Source organism: Phalacrocorax carbo, chromosome 1 (assembly GCF_963921805.1).
Source record: "Phalacrocorax carbo chromosome 1, bPhaCar2.1, whole genome shotgun sequence".
Lineage (NCBI taxonomy): Eukaryota > Metazoa > Chordata > Aves > Suliformes > Phalacrocoracidae > Phalacrocorax > Phalacrocorax carbo.
In genome coordinates this window covers 199,917,476-199,937,888 of record NC_087513.1, presented here as the reverse complement: position 1 = coordinate 199,937,888, position 20,413 = coordinate 199,917,476, and the positions used below count along the sequence as shown (strand labels likewise).

The window sequence follows — 20,413 nt, the reverse complement described above, 5'->3', positions numbered from 1 at the left end:
ATGCAAAACCAGGCAAATTAGTGGGCTTAGTTTGGATGTTATTCCACATGCTTAACTTACTGACCTTAACGTTTTAAGGACAGCAGTCTTTTGCTTACTTCATGTAAGTCTTTAGCAAATTTGACCTGGATGGGAAAAAGGCAAGTTGAGAAGTTGATTTGGCTTCCTTGATGCCTGATTTCCTTTCCCTGATGGGATCTACTGTGGAGAGTTTCTGCAATACTAATGTTTCCAAAGGTGGTTTGTTGGCATGGGATGCAAGGCTTTTTGGGAATGGCTTTGACTTAAGCTCACAAGTTTTGCAGTGATACCTTATTTCTATGCCTTTTGACAGATGAGATGACAGCATATGTTGAAATCTATCCATCTTGGCCCAGTTAGTCTAAAATTAGGTCTTTAATCAATTCAACTTGGTAAAGTCCCATTTAAGTTAGAGGTTAGAAACTACCACAAAACACAGGGTATTTTTTGATATGGTGGTAGATATGTGACCTCCAAAGCATAAACATTTTGTACTTATGGTTCCTTGCATTTTTGTGTGTGGTAAAGATCTCCAAAAACATTATCACCTCTTTTATATTGAGTTTTCTGTAATGGGAAGTATTCCAATTCAGGAAACTGTAATGCAAGTATCTTTACCCTCCTCTCCCAAATTTTACAATTGCCTCCTCATCTCCATTTTCTCCTTTGCCAGTTTTTAAGAGATTATTTTTTTCTTGCCAAAACAAAGCAGAAATATACTGCCTTTAACTTTCTTGAAATTTGGCATCAACTTATATCTTCTGAAATACAAATGTTAGGGAAACATGTTGCAATACATCTGTTCAAGACAAACCTGTATAACATTTCCTATTTCCGTGCAGGCCATCCTTACAGTTCCCTTTCTGTTGCTGTCCCATTGTTTCGTTTTCCTACTGGATGTCTGCCCTACAGCAGAACACTGGTGCCTCACGATCAGCCGGTTCCCATTCCTATTTTATTGTGTTGTCACTGTGACTTGTTAGTCCCTGACAATTAAAATACGGTGCATGTGACTGAACTGTATGTTACGATGGTCGTGGCAAGGATGTGAAATTACTTTGAATATGGTTGCAACAAGCTCAGCTCTAGCTGCATGGCAAGGTGGAAGTGATTAATAACCGTGGTACGCTTTCATCTGTTGCCTTTGTGATAATGGTAGTATTGTTTGCTTTCGTAGTATTGGCTAGGGGTATATGCAGCCTTTGGCTTGATCTGATCAAGGGTGGGTTAAGATAGGTTAAGATTAGCAAAAATTGAATGTCTGGTCTGCACAAAAAGCATTTTTTCTCATTCTGTCCTCATTGAATTGTTGCCACACTAATATTTCCTTCATGCTTCATACCCGCTGTTGGCTCAGGGTGATTTTTTAGCAGAAGTTTAAGATAGATTCTGTCATGGTGAATAAACTATCCTCTTGATTTTAGTGTTTTATTTTATTTATTTTTTGGCATGAAATGAAACTATTTGGCAGCTCTTTGTGTTTCTTTGCTAGGGAAATGGGGCTCTTGACATTTTAAACCATTTTTCTCTACTTCTAATTAGCCAGTACCACATTGTCCTAAATAATTTATCCCGTTTCCTTCCTGTCCAGCCTTTGGCACTTGCCCTTGATTGTAGGCATCCCTTTTCTCATCTGCAGTCAGTGTGAATATATCATTCCTACCCTTTGCTTTATAGTGCTAATGATAATTTGTCACAGCTTCCTTGATTGTAAGTCAAAATTGAGTTGCAGAGAAGTTACTTGCCTTTTGGATAAATATTGAAGCCAATAGACTCTAGAAAATAAGACAGATTTGAACTGGAAGTATGTGATTTTTTTTTTTTTTTCAAAGACTTTCTGCAGGTAAGATGCAATTTTCCATAGAATTAGAATGAATTGTATCTGGTATATGAAGAGACTGTTAAAATTGTAATGCAAAGATGAGTCCCTGCTCTGGTTTCTTGATCACCTTGAGGAGATGACAAGATGAATAATCAATTACTATACAGTTCAAGAAAGTTTGATTACTTTGAGGTTTTTAATTTACATTTCTCCAGCATAGATGAGATACATACTTAGTGAATCACCAATGTGAATTAGCCTTCTAGGACAGATGTCCATCATCAACAAAACCAAACAACTTGAAGTCTGCAGTCAGCAAAAATGGGGAGAACTTCTCCTAATGTATTCTCATCTGCAGAAGGAGTCTTCCTGCTGAAAAAATTCAGTAGCTGAGGCTGACGTTTTGCTGCTTTATCTTCTATAAAGGTTTAAAGGTTTTACTGTCTACTGAAAATAAAGAAATGTTCTTTTGTTGGCTTTAGAGAGAACTTTATTCCCTTAGGGTGCTGAAGGATGTTCTTTTCTCCTATGTTTTAGGCATTGTAATGGAAACCAATTTTGAGCAGAAGATCGAAGTGTTCTTTCTTTGTTGTTTATCCCAGTTTTTAGGAGCTTGTGTTTTCATACATTTGGCTATATAGAAGCTTTTTGTATGAAAGACACAGAGAAAACACTTTTGAAGAACTTTCCATTACTACCTCTCTTTTTGAGGTTATCTTTAAGACCATATTTTTCTTATTAGCACATTACTAAGTTGTTTTCTTTCCTGAGAAATAAGATAATACTCTGCCCAAGTAAAACTCCTTTTTTAAATAGGGTTGCATTTTGCTTTCTTGAACTAAAAATTAGTTTAGACACTGAACAGATACAAACCTTCCCAGATGCTACTTAAGACTGTTTGATTTTCAGCTTTCTCAATTCTGTAATGATTTAGTTTTCATGTTTAGCTCTGAAGAACAGCATTAATATTAAACTTTTAATTAAATCACATTTGCAGTGTAAAAATGGACAGAGACTTTCAAAGACTGTTCCTCCTTAACTTCAAGTGCATTTAAAATATTAGCATTTAAAAGAGTGAATGTTTCCAAAATAGGTAAGGAAGAAGATTACACTGCATCAATATTTACCAGATCTCTTTCAGTCCCTTTGTATTTCTGAAAGCCTCATCACTGAGAAGTATTTCTAATGTTGTCTTTTTTTTTTTTTTCTTAGTAGTTGCCAAAAGATGAGAAAGTATAGGTGTTTGGAAACCCCTGTCTCTTCTTTGTCTATTTTTATGTGATTGTTTCTTTACTTAGCTGTAGTACTATTTTCTCTGGATAAAGGCTTTGCAAGACTTAATGTAAACATTGAATTAGTTGTTTTCCATGGATACCTGATTTAATGCTTGTTTTCTTTTCGTAAATTATCTATGGGATGTGCCTTTAGAATTACATCTCCTGAATTTGTACTTTCTGTAAAGATAACTGACTCAGCATATAATGTGTTTAGTGCTAATAACACAGGAACACCTTTCAAGGCTTACACTGAAGGTTCATCTGACCCTGCATCCTCTTCTGAGAGAGACCTCGTTGTTACTGAGGAAAAGCTATAAAAGCAAAACTAACGTAGAATGATATTACCTGTACTGTATCATTTCAGAGTTTGGGTTTGTGACTTGCAGAGAGAATATATGCACTCTCTGACTCTTGATGGGTATTTCTTCCATGATTTTTATGGTACTGGTCTCTCATAGCGTGTTGTACTGAATAAAATAAAAATAATAAAGCAACAATTTAAGAATGCCAAGCTAGGCATTCCAGGATAAGAAACGCCAGAAGCACCAAAACTACATAAATCACTTCATGCCTTTGACTAAATTTAAAGAATCTGCAAAAATCATCCTTTGTAGGTGTTTATATAGTGTGATCAAGAGTTTTTTTTGTTTTCCTGACTAATTAAGAAGATTCTTGTTAAGAGACTAAACGGACACTCTTTCCAGATATCGGATCACTGTCATAGCTTTTTTTGGAATCCTTTCCTTTTGTAGCATCTGTTTTGAAGAGAGAGTACAGAATAATGCACAGCTCTGCTCTTAAGTTGGTGAGACGAGTATTGGCAGCAGTATTATCTCTGTCTTCCTGTCTGATACAAGTCATGGGTAGATAAAAGAGAATATTTTCATTCCAACAGTGCTCTGAGAGCTCAGGTTCTTTTGATGAATAATTAGCAGCCTTGGAACTGCAATCATCAATTTTTGCCATAAAGTGCAAAGTCCTCTAAGGTTCAGTGGCTTTCCAGGATTTCATTGCTTGTTCAAGCAGTGGCAGTGTCTGACATGCACATACATTGTGGAAATATCATTTGGAATTTGGCTGGGTTAAAGTATATAGAGCTTTCTTAGAAGGTGCACTTGGTCTATGCAAGCAAGTCATTCCAAACCTTATTATATCAAAGGCCCAAACATTCATGGCATGTTTGATCAGCAGTAACTTACGTTTCCCTGTGCTCTTGGTAAAGGTAATAACTTGCCTTAAACCAAGCATATGGATTGCTTTAGAACTCTTTAGAAAGATTCTGCAAGCTGATAGTTCTGCATTAAGAACATTTTAGGTCTACTAATTAAATAGATTAAAATAAAGTTAGTATAGTTTTTGTACAGTATCTTTCCCTCACCCACAACCCTGAAGTGGTATTTTTTGAAACAAAGTCCAAATGTCTTATCATTTCTTTTGGTACTCTTACCAAACCATATAAAACCAGTAAATTTACATGTTGGTATGTGGTAGAGACTTTCTTCTTGTATCGGTTTGATTTCCGTCTAAAATTTTTAAATCCATAATGTAAGGGTTAAAATCTCACGATGAAAATGTTTATTAAACGTTTTACAGTTGTCTTTAAAAGTCAATCCCTAAACCCATCATGTATAACATTGGGAAGAAAAAAAAGGCATCTGAGAGCATTTTGTTGTGATTTTTTCAAATCCATCAAATGAAAGCAGAGAGCTGTAATAAAAGCTGTCAGACTGTTTTAACTGCAGATTTTGTTGCTACTTGCATTGCTTACTATGCTGTGACAGATAGTGTTTATAGTTTTCAAACAGTTCTGCAGTATGGTTTTTGCCAAGTGACAACTGTTTATACTTGGAGAGATGTGGGCTCTCCATATTCCATCTGAAATAACTTTTATTAGTTAATGGTATGATTCTTGTTTGGTGTGCCTGAGAACATCCTTCAGTGCTCTCTGGCCTCCAACTTAAAAGCTTTCTTAAGCCGAGGGGTCTTGACCCTAATACTTCCTTAAATAGCACTTATGTCCCCTTTTCTATCCATGTAGGCTGCACTGGTATTTTCTTCTGTCACTGCTGAACTTTTATTGGAAAGATATGTGACCTACCCTGGCATAGTCTTGTTCTCTGTGATGTCTGACCCAAAGACAAATGAATAACATCTCCCAGCCTTCTGCTGACACTTTATATCTTTTGTATAGTATCCTTTCCTTGATGGTTTTTTTTGATGGAGAAGGGTGAATGCATTTAGAGTAAAGACTCAGCAGAAGAATGTATGATGGGGTAACAAAAGCTGAAGATTTATGAAGTGGCAACAGACTTGAGTGGAATAAAGATAGAGGAAACAGTTAATTTTCTGTACCGAAAGGACAGACCAGATATGCTTAAGATGGATGAAAAGTTTTACTAGCATAGGAAAAAAAGACAAATGTGACTGGAGTGGGAACCAAACCAAAGGCCTGTTAAGGTAGAAAATAATTTGATATAAATTGACACTTGAAAAATAATACGATGAGAATTTTCTGTTTCACCTAAATGGAATACTTGTAGTCACAGCAGTTTATATATAGGCTTGCAACCTGCTGCTGCCTAGGGACTTCCCTGTGAACAGCTCTTGGCAGTTTAGAGCTGCTCTACATAGTAACTTACTCTCTTATCTTGCTTTGTCCCACACATTCCTCGCATCAATTGGTTGTGAGTTGGATTCTGTCCAATTTTGGCATATTTCTTCAATTTAGCTGGATTGTTGTTTTTATATAATGGAAGACTCTATGCAATATTTTCCTATTAATCTGTACTGTAATGTAAATGAAGAAATAATATATGTGTTAACAATAGATATGGACTTACATAATGTGGATAAGCTAACTCATCATTACTATGTTTTTGGTAGGGCTTAAACCCATAGCCTTTTTTGGTTATTAATGCTGTTGGGCATTTTTTTTTCTCCACGAATGTCCTCAAGTCACTAAATTTGCCAAAACAAGGAACTGATGTTTTCTTTCGCAAAAAGAAAGTAAACAAGAAGTTGCTTTAAGAATAAAATAGAAGAAATTTTATTTCTTTGCCAACCATGTATCTTGAGCAACACTTGAGCTACACTTGATACAGCTTTAAATGCACTGAAGAGTGAATACTAGATATGATCTTATGGGATCAGTCTGGCTGTATTTTTTCTTTTGTACCTAAAAACTACTTTTATAAATGAAAGAAGTTCTGTTTTTATGCTTTTCTTTCAGTGATGCCTCTGTGACCTGTTAGAAAATTAGCCTTTATTGAAGATGCAAGTAGGAGCTGTTGTTTGGGAAAGAAGGGCAACGAAGCTAGTGAAGGGTCTGCAGAGCAAGTCTTATGAGGAGCAGCTGAGGGAACTGGGGTTGTTTAGCCTGGAGAAGAGGAGGCTGAGGGGAGGGAGACCTTATTGCTCTCTACAACTACCTGAAAGGAGGTTGTAGTGAGGTGGGTGTTGGTCTCTTCTCCCAGGTCACTAGTGGTAGAACGAGAGGAAACAGCTTCAAGCTGCATCAAGGGAGGATTAGATTGGATATTAGGAAAAAAATCTTCACTGAAAGAGTGGTCAGGCATTGGAACAGGCTGCCCAGAGAGGTGGTGGAGTCACCATCCCTGGAGGTATTTAAAAGACGTGTAGACGTGGCACTTCAGGGCATGGTTTAGCAGACATGGTAGTGTTGGGTTGACGGTTGGTCTTGATGATCCTAGAGGTCTTTTCCAACCTTAATGATTCTATAAGGCGCATAACCTTTTCTAGCCTTTACACTTGCAGGATGTGCAAAGGAGAATCAGTTATTACCAGGTGTTAAGACTTGCCTGTTGGTAAAAGATGAATACAGGTAGCTAGATCTTCTAGTATCTTAAGTTTTGATCAAGTGCTTTTTGACTACTACAGATATATTTCTAATGAAGTGAAGAAAAGATCCACGGATTTGAATCTGTGTCTTAGTCCCAGATGTTCAGGGCTCTAGGAGTAGTTTTGAAATCAGCTCAAGTGGAAATATTGGCAAGTCACGTAACTGGTGTGCCTTTTCTTTTTCCTTTGGGAAGTGAGGATTTTTATCTGTTCTTTGGGCTGATTATAAGGAAGCAAATGTAAATTCTCATTGGTTATTGGAAAAAAAACAAAAGTAATTTTTGCATGTTTGCTTTAGGTTTCTTATGTGTTTCCCCCCCAATCAGATACAAAGAAGGTGGTGAAGCTTTGTTAGTATTGCTTCCCTCAGAAGAAAAAGGTATGGTGGAACAGCTGGCACAGAGGAAAGTACCTGTCAGTGAAATCAAGTAAGTGACTAATGGCTTGTCTTTTATTCAGCCTTCTTTCTACAGGAATAAAGTGTGATGAGTTTATGACAATCCTGATGCAGTTAAGTGCTTGATTTGCCTGGAGCTGGACAAAGAAGGGAGATAATTTGATTAGGATAGTATTGTAGAAGGAAAAGACCTTGAGAAGTTACCTATTCCATCCCCTTTCACAAAGGCAGGATCAGCTGCACAAATCATTCTTATCAGATGCTTGTCTAACTTGCCAATGAATGTCTTCACAATTTCCCAAAGTGTTCTCATCTATACTCAACAGTTCCTGCCATTAAGTTTTTTTCTTAAAATATCTGATAAACCTTGCAAGTAATTTAAGTGAAATATTTCTTTTGTCCTGTGCCAAGAATACATAGAAAATTATGTACTCTTACTCTTTGCAGCTACTTTTTATGTAATTGAACATTATCATGCTATCTCTTTCGCTTTTCTTTTTCAGATTAAACAAAATTTCTTTAATCTGTTCTTATATGGTTTTATACCTTTCATCATTCTTGTTTCGCTTACCTGTCTTTTCTTTAGTTCTCGAATGTTTCTCCAATTTGTCATGATCTTTCTGAATCAGGTAGTTGAAGAACAGGAAGTAAAAGATGTGGCTAAGTGGCCATTTTACATACCAGAGAGAGTATTCTGATGAAGACCTGTAGGGACCTATGCTATCTGTACAAAAGGGAACTGACTTTGAAAGAGTTGCAGAAGCATATAATGGTACTATGTAAAAAAGCACTTATATTTCATTTTCCTATTAAATGCAGGGTAATGGATTTGTAGCAAAGACAAAAACCCTAACTGTAAAAATAATGGAAAAACCCCACACCACTAAAAAGCATTGGTGGTAATTTCTTAATTAGTAGCTATAGGTAGGAAGGAGTTCATTGTTCTTTGAGCCTGTGAGTCTAATTCAAAGAGGAAACAGAATGTGAAGGAAATATGGAGGAAGCATTGAAAGCAAGCCAGAAAATGTGGTATAGGCCTGACTCCTTGTTGAATACTTAGTATAGGTTACACCATGCCAAAAATTGTAGGTTGGAGCTAGAAGAAATCCAGAGAAGGATGACTACGCAAAGAAGATAATTAACTGTATGCATTAACTGTATGATAATTAACTGTATGCAGAAAGCGTTTGTGAAATAATTATTTTGGGAAGAAGTCAAAGTAGGATGCAACTTTAAGTGGTCATTATTACCTCGTTGCTTAAAACTTCAGGTCTGCTCAAAATTAACTATACTGTATTCTTTGAATTCTAGTGTAACACAGGATGGTAAGAAAGTGCCACTACTTGTACTGTTATCTGTGTTTGGTTAACACTTTCATATACGTTTATGTCAAAACTTGAGTTAAGGAAGAAAGTGAATACATACTTTGGGACTTGTCGTTATTAAAATCCTCTAAATGAGAATCTTTTGCACTTCATTAGCTTTTTCTATTGTAAATTCAGTAATAAGATGCATTAAAGTAAGTCAGGATAGCCTGATCAATTACAACTTGATATGATGGTGACTTCTGGTAAACTTATTTTGTTTTTACAAATGAAAAGGAAGGCTTGTGTGATCAGCTATAGTGAAGGGAAAAGAAGCAAGAGCTTGGAATGATAACCACAAAATACTGTCAGTTCCTACTGCATCTTACTCCTTTATGAGTGCTCCGATGTTCAGCCTCACTAGGCTGATTTTTATGTTTGGTTTCCCTGAGAATTGCCATTTTTGATACCGTAGTTGGATGTCATCACTCCAGACATGCCACATTTGGACCCAAGTTGTCATTTCTGTAGAGAACAGACATGCATATAGCACTATCCAGATTTAAGGTTTATTTTAATTTTTTTCAAAGTATTTTTGATGTATGGGATATGCCATTTCAGAGGCAGTTGTGAATGCTGCTTCTGTGTAACAAACTGAATACAGTGAAGTAAATACACATTTTTCTGGTCAAACATGGTATCAATTCTGTGTAGAATATATGTGAACTTCAAATGTAAGACAAATTTTGCTAAAACAGCAAATATAAGGACTAGAATGGAGTCAACTACCAAAAGTCTAATTGTGCTTAAAGCTTTCCTTTGATGTTGCTGTTCAAAAAATTCCACATAACAACAACAACAACAACAAAAAACCACAAAAAACCCCCAACTGAATGTGGACAACGTTAGTAAGGGAACTGAATTAAAGTCTGATATTTTCTTTTCCTTTAAGCATCGTAGAGCTTTAAAAGGATCTGTTTTATAACCACCACAGCTTAAGCAAATTGTCTCTTTTTCCTTCTTAAAATGATAGTGATTCAAATGATTTATCTTACTTTGATGTTCATTAAATAAATGTCTGATCACATGGCTATTATAAATATTTCACCTTTCTTTGATAGCTAAGCTTTTAACTCCTTGAGTAATGCAGTTGTTTGAACAGCTCATCGTAGAATGTGGTAAAAAGCCCTTTAGCCTCTGTTTATTCATGCAAATCCAAATCGTTATTTTTGTACCAGAACAACAATTCAATTTTAAGAGGCAAATATTTTATCCCCCCCATGTGTCTTCTATTTATAATCCAAGTTATATGTGCCTCTAGAGAGACATCAGTGGCTGCATATCTCGACACATTCTTGCTAATCTGATGTTACATCAATGGAAAACTGCTATTTTTTTTAAACACCACCCCAAAAATTCATTCTTTTAGCAAGCCACTAGGGCATGTGTATAATAAATACATTTAAGTAATATTCTTAACTGGCATCATTATAAGGAAATTCAGGGCTTTTGATTGGTAATATATTTTAACAGCCTGCCCCGAGATCTGCAAAACATGCTTTATTAGTATTTGTAACATTGTAATGAAGGGGAATGCATTTACTTAGAATTGCCTACCTAGTGAGGTTAAGGCTAAATGGTTTAGCATTGTATTTCTAAGTTGCTAACTAAAATCTTTAAGAAAAACTTGTGTAACTACTTGTGGATTGCAAATCAGTTTCATCTGGAGAGGTTTTAACTACAAATTTTCTTAGGTTGTCTACTTCTAGCTGGTTTCCCATACAACCCTGGTGAGTTTTGTCAATTGATAAATTGTTGAAGTTCTGTCAACAAATGGATCACGTTCCAGGTCTTCTGTTGAAGGCTGCTGGTGTTGTTTGTGCATATTAACCTGATTATAGATTCTCACTAAATGATTTAACTTATGAGTTAGAATGTAAGCAGCGTTGCTCACTGCCGACAGACTTTAACTCTTCAAACTTTGGAAATTCATTCGAAAGCTTTTTGTTTCTAAAACGTCACTGTCAATTAAAACATTTGTTTTGCTGTTCTTGTTAACATGTTACCTTGCATAGGGATTGCAAGAACCAGTTTTCTCTTCCTTTCCTTGCTTTTTATTTTCTGACTTAAAAACAGGTCTTAACATTTCTTTATTTCATTTAGACACAGCTTTTAATACAGTTCTGTAATTTGAAAGGAGAGAGGGGAATAACCTTTTTTTTTCCTGAATACCTATTCAAAAGGCTAGCGTTTGGGCTGTTTTATTGATTTTCAGTTTTAAATCTAAGCTCCCTGTAGCGCCTGTTAGTATACCATACCTTTCTAATCAGCACAAGATGCCAATTTACAGGTAGTGGTTTTAAAAATACATCTCTCTGTTTGAACAATGAAAGAGCAAGGGAAAATGCATAAGATGCAATAATGAATATTTTATTTTAGAGCATTCAAATATGGCAAAAAGCTACTCTGAAAGTTTTAATTATTATGGACATATTAATAAGGAGTCCATAATTTTAAAGTTTTAGATACAAACTAAAATGAAATTATTTTTTATAATACCTTGAGACTATTTAATCACATCCATTTTGTTGAGTAACAAGGTAAGAGTTGCTTCCAAAGGGGTTATTGTAACAAATTTTGTGTTGAGAAAATTTTACCAAAGGAAGTGCAAGTATGTTAATACCCATGATATAATATTGCTTGCTTTAATATTATACCAAAAATGTGGTTCTTGAAGAAAACAGCAATAACAACAACAAAACACCTTTTTTTTCCTGACAGTGGAAAATACTTGGATATGTATTGCACGTGATAGTAATATTAATACTGGGGAATCTGTTAAAACTTGTTTCCTCCGAGTTACCATCATTACTGTAGGACAATCCATTGGTATTACTAACCAGTGTGGTTATGTGGCTGTATGTTATCTGCTGGTGTGAGGCTGGCAAGGGTACGCAGATTTCCTTAGCTCCCAGCTTTTCCTCCTTTCTCTAGCCTTCCAGGATGTCTAGTGTAACCATAGGGAGCTACATTCCAGGCTGAGAGCACAGAGTAAAACCTGCTGCTGCTTGGAAGCTGGGTGGAACATGGAAACTTTTGCGACATCATAGCAGCATGGTCTTTTTGGTGGTTGTTGAACTTTTTTGTTTAAATTCCCCTTTAGAGAGGATGGGGAAGAGAGCATCTGGTTAAAGTAGTGCTTGTACCCTGGTGTTAAAACAGGGGGAATGAGTGGAAAGCCGGATGTGTATTGACCAGGAAATTTGGAGAGTGCTGTCTGATCTGTTCATAAGACCAAGCAAACTGAGTTTCATATTTATATTATGGCACAGTCAGGTGTGGCCATTTATGCAACTGGTAGGCAAAACAACAGTTTAAAAAAGTTATACTGCTCCTTAAATGCAGGATTTGTACTCACAGGTAAGAAAAGAACGAAACAGCCTAGTTAACATGACAGACAATGTCATAAAATCCTCTTCTAGTTTTTGCATAGTTGGTCCTAGCTCACTGAATCACATAATCACAGGTTGGAAGGGACCTCAGGGATCATCTAGTCCAACCCTTCTAGGAAGAGCGCATTCTAGACAAGATGGTCTGGCACCCTGGCCAGCTGAATCTTAAAAGTGTCCTAGCTGTTAAGGCAAGCTTATAAATTACGGTAATTCATGTAAGTGTTTAGATTTTAGATTTGACTCTCCAAAGAGTCACATGTATATAATTATTTCAAGAGTTTTATTTGTTCAGAAAGAAATCCCATTAAAATCAAAATCCGATTTAGCAGTGACCAGCTTTCTTATTTTTGGAATCCCAGCATGAGATGAAGACGACAGTGGGTGGTCGTCATGATACAGCATTGAAGAGGAGAGAATCCAGTATTATTGCTCCCTTTTTAATAGTGTTACAAATTTACTCATTCATTAACAAACACATAACCTGAAAATGTGCTTGGGGCACCATATTCTTGGTTGACATTGCCTCAATTTATACCACAGTATCTTGCCTCGCTTTTAACTCTAAAGCATCTTGTGTTTTGTGTCTTTTTCAAGCCCTTTTCTTGCAAATTTCAGCCAAATTACTTACACTAAAATTTATATGGAGTCAACAAAACGTTGTTACATCTTGTCTAAGATTGTTGTCCATTGTGCTTGGAGCTCAATGTATTGTCTCCTGTAAATAGTGGATCATATTCCTACAATAATCAAGTCATAGAAAAAAATGAATAGTGGGCCCGGGTAAGAATTGGAACTTATTATGCATTCTGGGTTTGACAGTGACAGCAGTGAGTAGCTGACACTCCCACCTACTCTTTGATTACAGCTCCAAGGCTGGTTTTGCATTTACTTAAAGATTTAATGTAGACCATGTTTCTCTAGCTCGTGAGAATGTGCAATGGCCAGATGTTTTGCTTACATCAAATATGACATCTGCTGTTTCTTTCCTATTGTTAAAGCCTGCTGATGCTGCCTTGAAGGATAATTGAACTGATTAGTCATGTTTTGCTTCTGACTAAGCTATGTTGGCAATTTTGTGGCAGCTTTTTTTTCTTTAGGTGCTTATAAATGGTTCTTTTTTTTTTTGGTATCAAGAAAAGTTAAACAATTAACTTTTTTTTTTTTGCCCCCTTTGAAGATGAGGAGTATATTTACCTGCCTTGTCCTATAGATTTTTATCTATCTCATCTGAGTTCTCAAGGATAGATTCAGCTAGGATACAAGTTTGAGTGAAGACAAGGGAAAAATGGCAAAGACTAATTCAAGTGCCTTCAGGTCATCTCCTAATAGCTTTCCCATAACTTAACAGCAATCCAACACTTCTCGGGGCAGTTAGACTACTGGGGTTCATGTTTGGTTTTTTTTTGTTGTTGCATTTTTTTTTTTTGGTTTGCTATTCATGCTATCCCTTGTCTACTTTTTGTATCTCATTTTGTTTTATATTTCTTACTTTATCCCAGTGTATTTGTGCTGGTTTTATACTTGTCTTCAGTTCTACTTTAAGCTTTCTTCTTGAGTTTCAGGTCACTGTAAACATGTTGATTTCATCTAGACAGCCTTTTTACTCTTCCTTCTGTCTTTCCTCTGCAGTGAGGGAGTATACTCTTTGTTTGTACCTTCTAATACAATTCAGTATTAAACAAACCACTGCTTTTATTTTGCTATTCTACCATCTTTCCTTTGTTAGGGTTGTAAATATTTTCACTGTCACCTTCTCAATCTTGTTTTACAGAGTAAAATCTAGAAGAGCCTTCTCTAGTTACTCCATCTGTCTTGTGTGTATTCCATCCTGCATTGCATTTCAAAGACTTGTTGGTCAGTTTGTGTCCCACTGGATTTTTCATGCCTCTTCTTTTCTCTCTTATGTCTTTATGCTTTCAGAGTAAATTATTTGCTGGCTTGAAACTGAAACTCAGCTTTTTGATCTTTCACTAAAAATGTAGCTAAATAGCTCTTGTGGGCACTACAGTCTTCCACTGGCTGTATCTGGCAGAGATAAGAAAATGAAATGGTGAGGGAATAAAGCGTGATGCCTTTATAAATTAAAGTATTCTTTGGTAATACCCTCCAACCCCTTGCTTAATTGCTGTTTTCATATTTATTAAGAATAACTGATGATCATAATGGCTTATCTTATGAAAAATGACAATGTTTTTTAACCAGTCAAGTTTTCTAGGCTGACTTAGTGCTATGTAAAGAGCATAATTTTTATTTTTGTATTTTTCTTGACCTCCTTCAGCAAAGGCTATGTTTTATTGTACAGTATGGGATGACATGGCACACAGCAGCAAGAATCAGATTAAGAAAACTGCTAGTTGTGCATCTCTTTTGACCTCTACTTGAGGGGTACCCTTCTACCATGTTTGATAGGTTGTATGATACACCTGGGTGGCACTAGCAGATCAAAACCAGAAGTAGAGAAGAAAAGATCTGGGCAAATAAGCCTGGAACAGTATAGGTATCACTGGAATAAATGTAAAAAAATCCAGAGTCTGGGAGGGGACTTGTATAACTTATTACTAGGTTTAATGGCATTTTCTGTAATACAGTCAGTGTTCTTTATTAATCTGATCAATATTTTGAGGAGCTCTTAAATCTGTTTAATCTCAGTGTCCTTTATTTTTGCTCACCTGGCTGTAAGAAAGAAGTACTTAAATTTCAGTATTCCCGGGGCAATGGATCTTATTTAAGCTTTCAAAAATGCTGAGAATTTCTTTAGAAGACTGCTATCTCAGTATAAAGTGGTACTGTAATTCATTTTGCTTCTTCTGTATTTTTTCTCAGCATTTTTATAAATTCAAGAAGTTCTTTACTGCTGATTTTGGCTTTGCTTTGGAAGAAGTTTCACCACCTTCACTGAAAACTGTCTCTAGATAGAAAGCCTGAGCTCCCATTTGTCATCTTTCGATTATTTGTTTGAGGAGTGTATGCTTCATCCTTAACATGGTTCCATTCTAAGCTTGTTCAGAGTTGTAATAGCTTTATGCATATGAAAGCAATGCAAAAGACATGAAGATACTTATTTTTGCATGTTCTAATAATTAAAGCTAACTTCTTCTTTTTTTTTTTTTTTAATTAGAATTAATCCTGAAAAACTTACAGACATCCAAAAGAGGATGCAAGCTTTCTTAGCTCAAGATCAGGAGTTAAAAGAAAAAGCTCAAAGGGTAAGTCATCCATTGCCCTATAGTTCTTGAGGCATGATAGTCAAATAGAACTGCTGTTGGAGTAACTGACCTGCTCATATGTGCCCTAGCAGCACTATTTGGAACTCCTAAATTGTTCTGATTTTTAAGCTTTAGAACATGGCATCATTAGAAACGATGATCATATATTAGCAGTTGGTAGTAAGTATGCTTGCTGTAGCCTGTGTGAGTTGACACGGGCTCAATATGGGCATGATCCTGATGCCTGAAGAGCTGCCTGACCTACTGCTGGTGTGCCAAAACTAAGGCATAGGTGAGGACATAATTTATTTCAGAGTCTTGGGTGTGCAAGTAATATTTGATTTAGTAATCACTGCTTCTCAGCTGTTTGAGGGTTTTTACTGTTTTGTTTGAGTCTTTCCCAGCAGTCTGAGTCCTGGGGTGAATTAACCCCATACACCAGTATAGGCTGAGACCAAATGTCTGGAAAGCAATTTTGCAGAGAAAGACCTGGGGCAGTAGGTTGTCCTAGTGGACAACAGGCTGAACATGAGCCAGCCATGTGCCTTTGCAGCAAAGGCAGCCAACCGCATTCTGGGCAGCATTAGGCAGAGTGTTGCTGGCACGTTAAGGGAGGTGATCATTCCCTTCCCCTCTACTCAGCCCTGGTGAGACACGTCTGCAGTGCAAAGCTTGATTCTGGGCTTCCAGTACAAGAAGGACATGGACATACTGGAGACAAGATCAATGAAGAATCAACGAAGAGAGGAGGTGATGGGCACAAAGTTGTGTACAAAAAACTCCATTTAAACCTGAGGAAAAAAAACCCTTTTTTTTGTGAGGGTGGTTGAACATTAGAACAGGTTGCATAGAGAGGCTATGCAGCCACCATTGTTGGATATTAAAAACTGTGTGTGTTCCTGAGCAGCCTGCTCTAGCTGACCTTGCTTTGAGTAGGGGTTTGGACTAGATGATCTCCAGAGGTTCCTTTCAATTTCAATGTTTCTGTCATTCTGTAAAGCATAAACCTGTTAAATAAGTACAAATATATCTTTTTCAACATTTATCCTTGGTAGCATGATAGAGAATAGGACTGTGTAAACTTTTCAGTTCAGTAACCCTTTTGATTGAAGGGTACAGGTATATTGGTAGTTCCTCTTGAGAGGACTTTTCTTGGGGAGCTGATATAAAACATTTTGAAATAATAACACCACCACCACCAATAATAATAATGTTATTGAAAAGTAGCAGATATCATTCCTTGGCTTAAAAAGTTAGAAATATGAAACCATGTAGGCTTCACATGCCCACTTTCTTAATAAATCTTTATTGTTGCATCTCCTGAATATATACAACAGTTTGTCCTTTCTGAGTGATTAAATACAGTGCATTGAATAAAGTGTTTTAACTTTCATTTAAATTTAAATGAGAAGCAAAAAAGCTTAGAATAGCTCTTCCAGGTTAGGTGGAGAAGCATGTGAATGGGACTATGAATGGGATCTCTTTGTTGTTCGGGGAGTCTCCTAACATTAATCAGCACAGTACGTGAATTTCATTCATGTAGGAAGACTTAATATAAGTAGGTAAGCTCCTGCACTAGAACAAGCTGGTTGTAAAAGACACTTTCCATGGAAGATGTCCTGTGAAACATTTCTGGGCATTACTCTCCCTCTTCTTGCCATTACTAGGCATGTTTGCTGACCTTTCCCTGGTTTTATAATATTTTTAGGCTGTGACTCTTTGGGATAGAGCTTACTACTTGTGTTATTGAAGCGCTGCAATGTGTTGGTTTTCTGAGGTTGGTTGGTTTGTTTGTTTTTAAATTGAGTTTGTTTTTAAATTTTATCATGAGCCTATGAATTCTGTAGTTGTACCAAGTGTCTTCCAAACTATGCAAAATCAGGAGTTCAAATTTAGATGCAGGGAAAAAAGGTGATTAGAAGAAAATTAAGAAAGTCTTTCAGGTCACTGTTGCACATGTAGATCAAATTTAAAAAGCGCTACCAAAGGCCAAATGATCAGAAATCTTGAAATGCCAAAACCTAAAAAATACAAGATTACAGAAATTCTGGATTAGTGTAAACAACTTTTTACTTGTCAGAGCTAGCATGTGGATTGATGACACCTGAAGATATTCTGGTAAACCTGAGTGGTAGGGTAAAATGAAAAGGGGATCATAAAAGCTTAAGGAGACAATAAGAGTTGTAGCCTTTCTGTTGAACTGGGCTGTAAAGTGAGGCAAGTTGCAATATTTAAAACTCTTAAATTGATGTTCACTTTACATGTCCTGTGTGAGCTAGTCTGCCTGAGCTTTCATTGATCACTGATAGAGAGGAATAGGCACTTCTAGGATGTATCCTGACACAGATGCCTTAAAAACCCTTCGGGACAGATGAATAGCGGCTTCTTTGCACTATACAGGTAGCCTGTCTGATGTGACCTAGCTTGGATGCCTGCAGTAGACACACTTACTGGGTCAGAGGAATGCCATTCTTACTTTCCTAAACAAGGAATCTTAAATCAAAGTGCCTGAGGAAGTCAGTGGGAGCTTTGTGAATAAAATGTCTAAGGCAATGTTCAAGGGACTGCTTTTAAAACTACTTTTGGCGTTTAGGTATCCCAGCTTTTTTGTAGTGCACAAAGTATTACTTGTAGCATGTGGAATGTTAGCGTAAGCTTCATCCTAACTTTGCACAGGCCAGATGCAGATGATGGTAGTATGTCACCAGTACAACTGCCACAGGAAGTTGCAGTTACACCAATTTGTATCAGAATTGACAGAGCAGCTGGTTGAGGGAGGACAAGAGTACGAGGAAGCCAGCATCATCTTACTTGGAATGAAAATACTAACAAACCTCTGTTTTCTGGCTTTGGCTCTTTAAGATATCTTAAAAGGCAGAAAAAGATCATTCAGAATTGGACAAAAGAAAATCAAAGTTTCCAAACAGCACAAGAATAAAATCAAACATGGGAAATCTGTCAGTGTTACAGATAAAAACATAAATTAATTTTGAAAATTTTTAAATTGCCATTTAATTACCTTCTCAAAGCATTTTTGTTGCAATTTTTCATTTATGCGTAGCAGTGCAGTGTCATCTTGCAGACAAACTCTATACACATTCAGCTTTTGAAAACAGAATCACAGGTTGGAAGGGACCTCAGGGACCATCTAGTCCAACCTTTCTAGGAAGAGCAGCGTCTAAACAAGATGGCCCAGCACCCTGTCCAGACGACTCTTGAAGGTGTCCAGCGTGGCCAAGTCAACCACTTCCCTGGGGAGATTATTCCAATAGCTGACTGTCCTCACTGTGAAAAATTTTCCTCTGGTGTCCAATTGGAATCTCCCCAAGGGTTACGTGTGTCCATTCCCCCTTGTCCTCTCCATGTGACTTCCTGTAAAAAGGGAGTCTCCATCTTCTTTGTAGCTACCCCTTAAGTACTGGTACATGGTGATGAGATGCCCTCTGAGCCTCCTTTTCTCAAGGCTGAACAAACCCAGTTCTCCCAGCCTATCCTCATATGGCAGGCTTCCCAGTCCTTGGATCATCTTGGTGGCCCTTGTCTGGACCCCTTCCAGCCTGTCCACATCCTTTTTGTATAGAGGGGACCAGAACTGTACACCGTACTCCAGGTGTGGCCTGACAAGCGCTGAGTAGAGTGGGATGATGACTTCTTTCTCTCTGCTGGCGATGCCCTTTTTGATGCAAGCCAGCATCCTGTTGACCTTCCTGGCCACTGCAGCACACTGTTCGCTCATGTTGAGCTTTCTGTCCTCCAGAAGCCCCAGGTCCCTTTCCACAGAGCTGCTCTCCAGCCAGGTGGATCCCAGTCTGTGCTGCACTCCCGGATTATGTTTTCCCAGGTGCATGACCTTACACTTGTCCTTGCTGATCTTCATAAGGTTCTTGCTGGCCCACTCCTCCAGCCTACCCAGATCTCCCTGCAGAGCAGCTCTCCCTTCTGGAGTGTCTACTTCCCACTCAACTTGGTGTCATCAGCAAACTTCATCAGGCTACACTTGATGCCGGTATCCAGATCACTTATAAAGATGTTGAATAACATTGGGCCCAGTATCGATCCCTGGGGGACTCCACTAGTGCCAGGTTGCCAGTTTGAGACAGAGCTATTTACCACACCCCTCTTTGGGTGTGGCCTGTCAGCCAGTTCCCCACCCACTGCACAGGCCGCTTGTCTAGGCCATAACACATCAATTTCTCCAGGAGGAGGCTGTGGGGGACCATATCAAAGGCCTTGGAGAAGACCAGGTAGTCAACGTCCACTGCCCCCCCCATGTCAACCAGGCAAGTCACTGTGTCATAGAAGGCCACCAGGCTTGTCAAGCACGATCTGCCTTTAGTGAAGCCATGTTGGCTTTTCCCAATCACGTGCTTCATTTGACTTGTGATGGTCCCCAGGAGGATTCGTTCCATAACTTTCCCAGGGATTGAAGTATGGCTGATGGGTCTATAGTTACCCGGATCCTCCCTTGAGCCCTTCTTGTAGATAGGGGTAACGTTTGCCTTCCTCCAGTCCTCTGGGACATCCCCCGTTCTCCAGGACTTCTCAAAGATTATGCAGAGCGGCATTGCGATGATGTAAGCAAGCTCTCTCAACACCCTCAGGTGGATGGCGTCAGGGCCCATTGATTAGTGGGAGTCAAGCTCCTGTAGTAATTAATGTTCTAACTCTTCCTTCACTGATGGTGGGTCAGTGTTTGGTTCAATCGGCAATTTTGTTCCCAAAGCCTGGGACCCGACAGTGCTGGTAAAGACAGAGGTGAAGAAGGTGTTGAGGACCTCTGCCTTTTCTGCATCGTTGGTGATTGATTCTCCTTTTCTGTTTAATAGTGGGCCTATGTTTTCCTTCTTTTTTCCTTATGGTTGACATGCGTGAAGAAACCTTTCTTGTTATTTTTCACATCTACAGCCAGTTCCGATTCGAGTTGGGTTTTTGCTTTTCTAACTGCGTCTCTGCAGTCTCTGGCTATGCCCTTGTAGTTCTCGGCAGATAATCCTCCACTTCTCCATTTCTGGTGTGCTTCCTTTTTGGGTTTGAGTAGACCCAGGAGGTCATGGTTGAGTCATGGGGTGTCGTGCT

At 37.8% G+C, this 20,413-nt stretch overlaps 1 protein-coding gene across 1 annotated transcript in view; it reads left to right on the top strand.

The window, feature by feature from the left end:
- Positions 1–20,413, top strand: part of DDX10 (DEAD-box helicase 10) — a 199,245-nt gene that overhangs the window by 23,901 nt on the left and 154,931 nt on the right. Inside the window, exons 10-11 of the mRNA XM_064441237.1 lie at positions 7,305–7,406; positions 15,250–15,337. Of these exons, the coding sequence (XP_064297307.1) occupies positions 7,305–7,406; positions 15,250–15,337 (190 nt within the window). The remainder of the gene's footprint in view (positions 1–7,304; positions 7,407–15,249; positions 15,338–20,413) is intronic.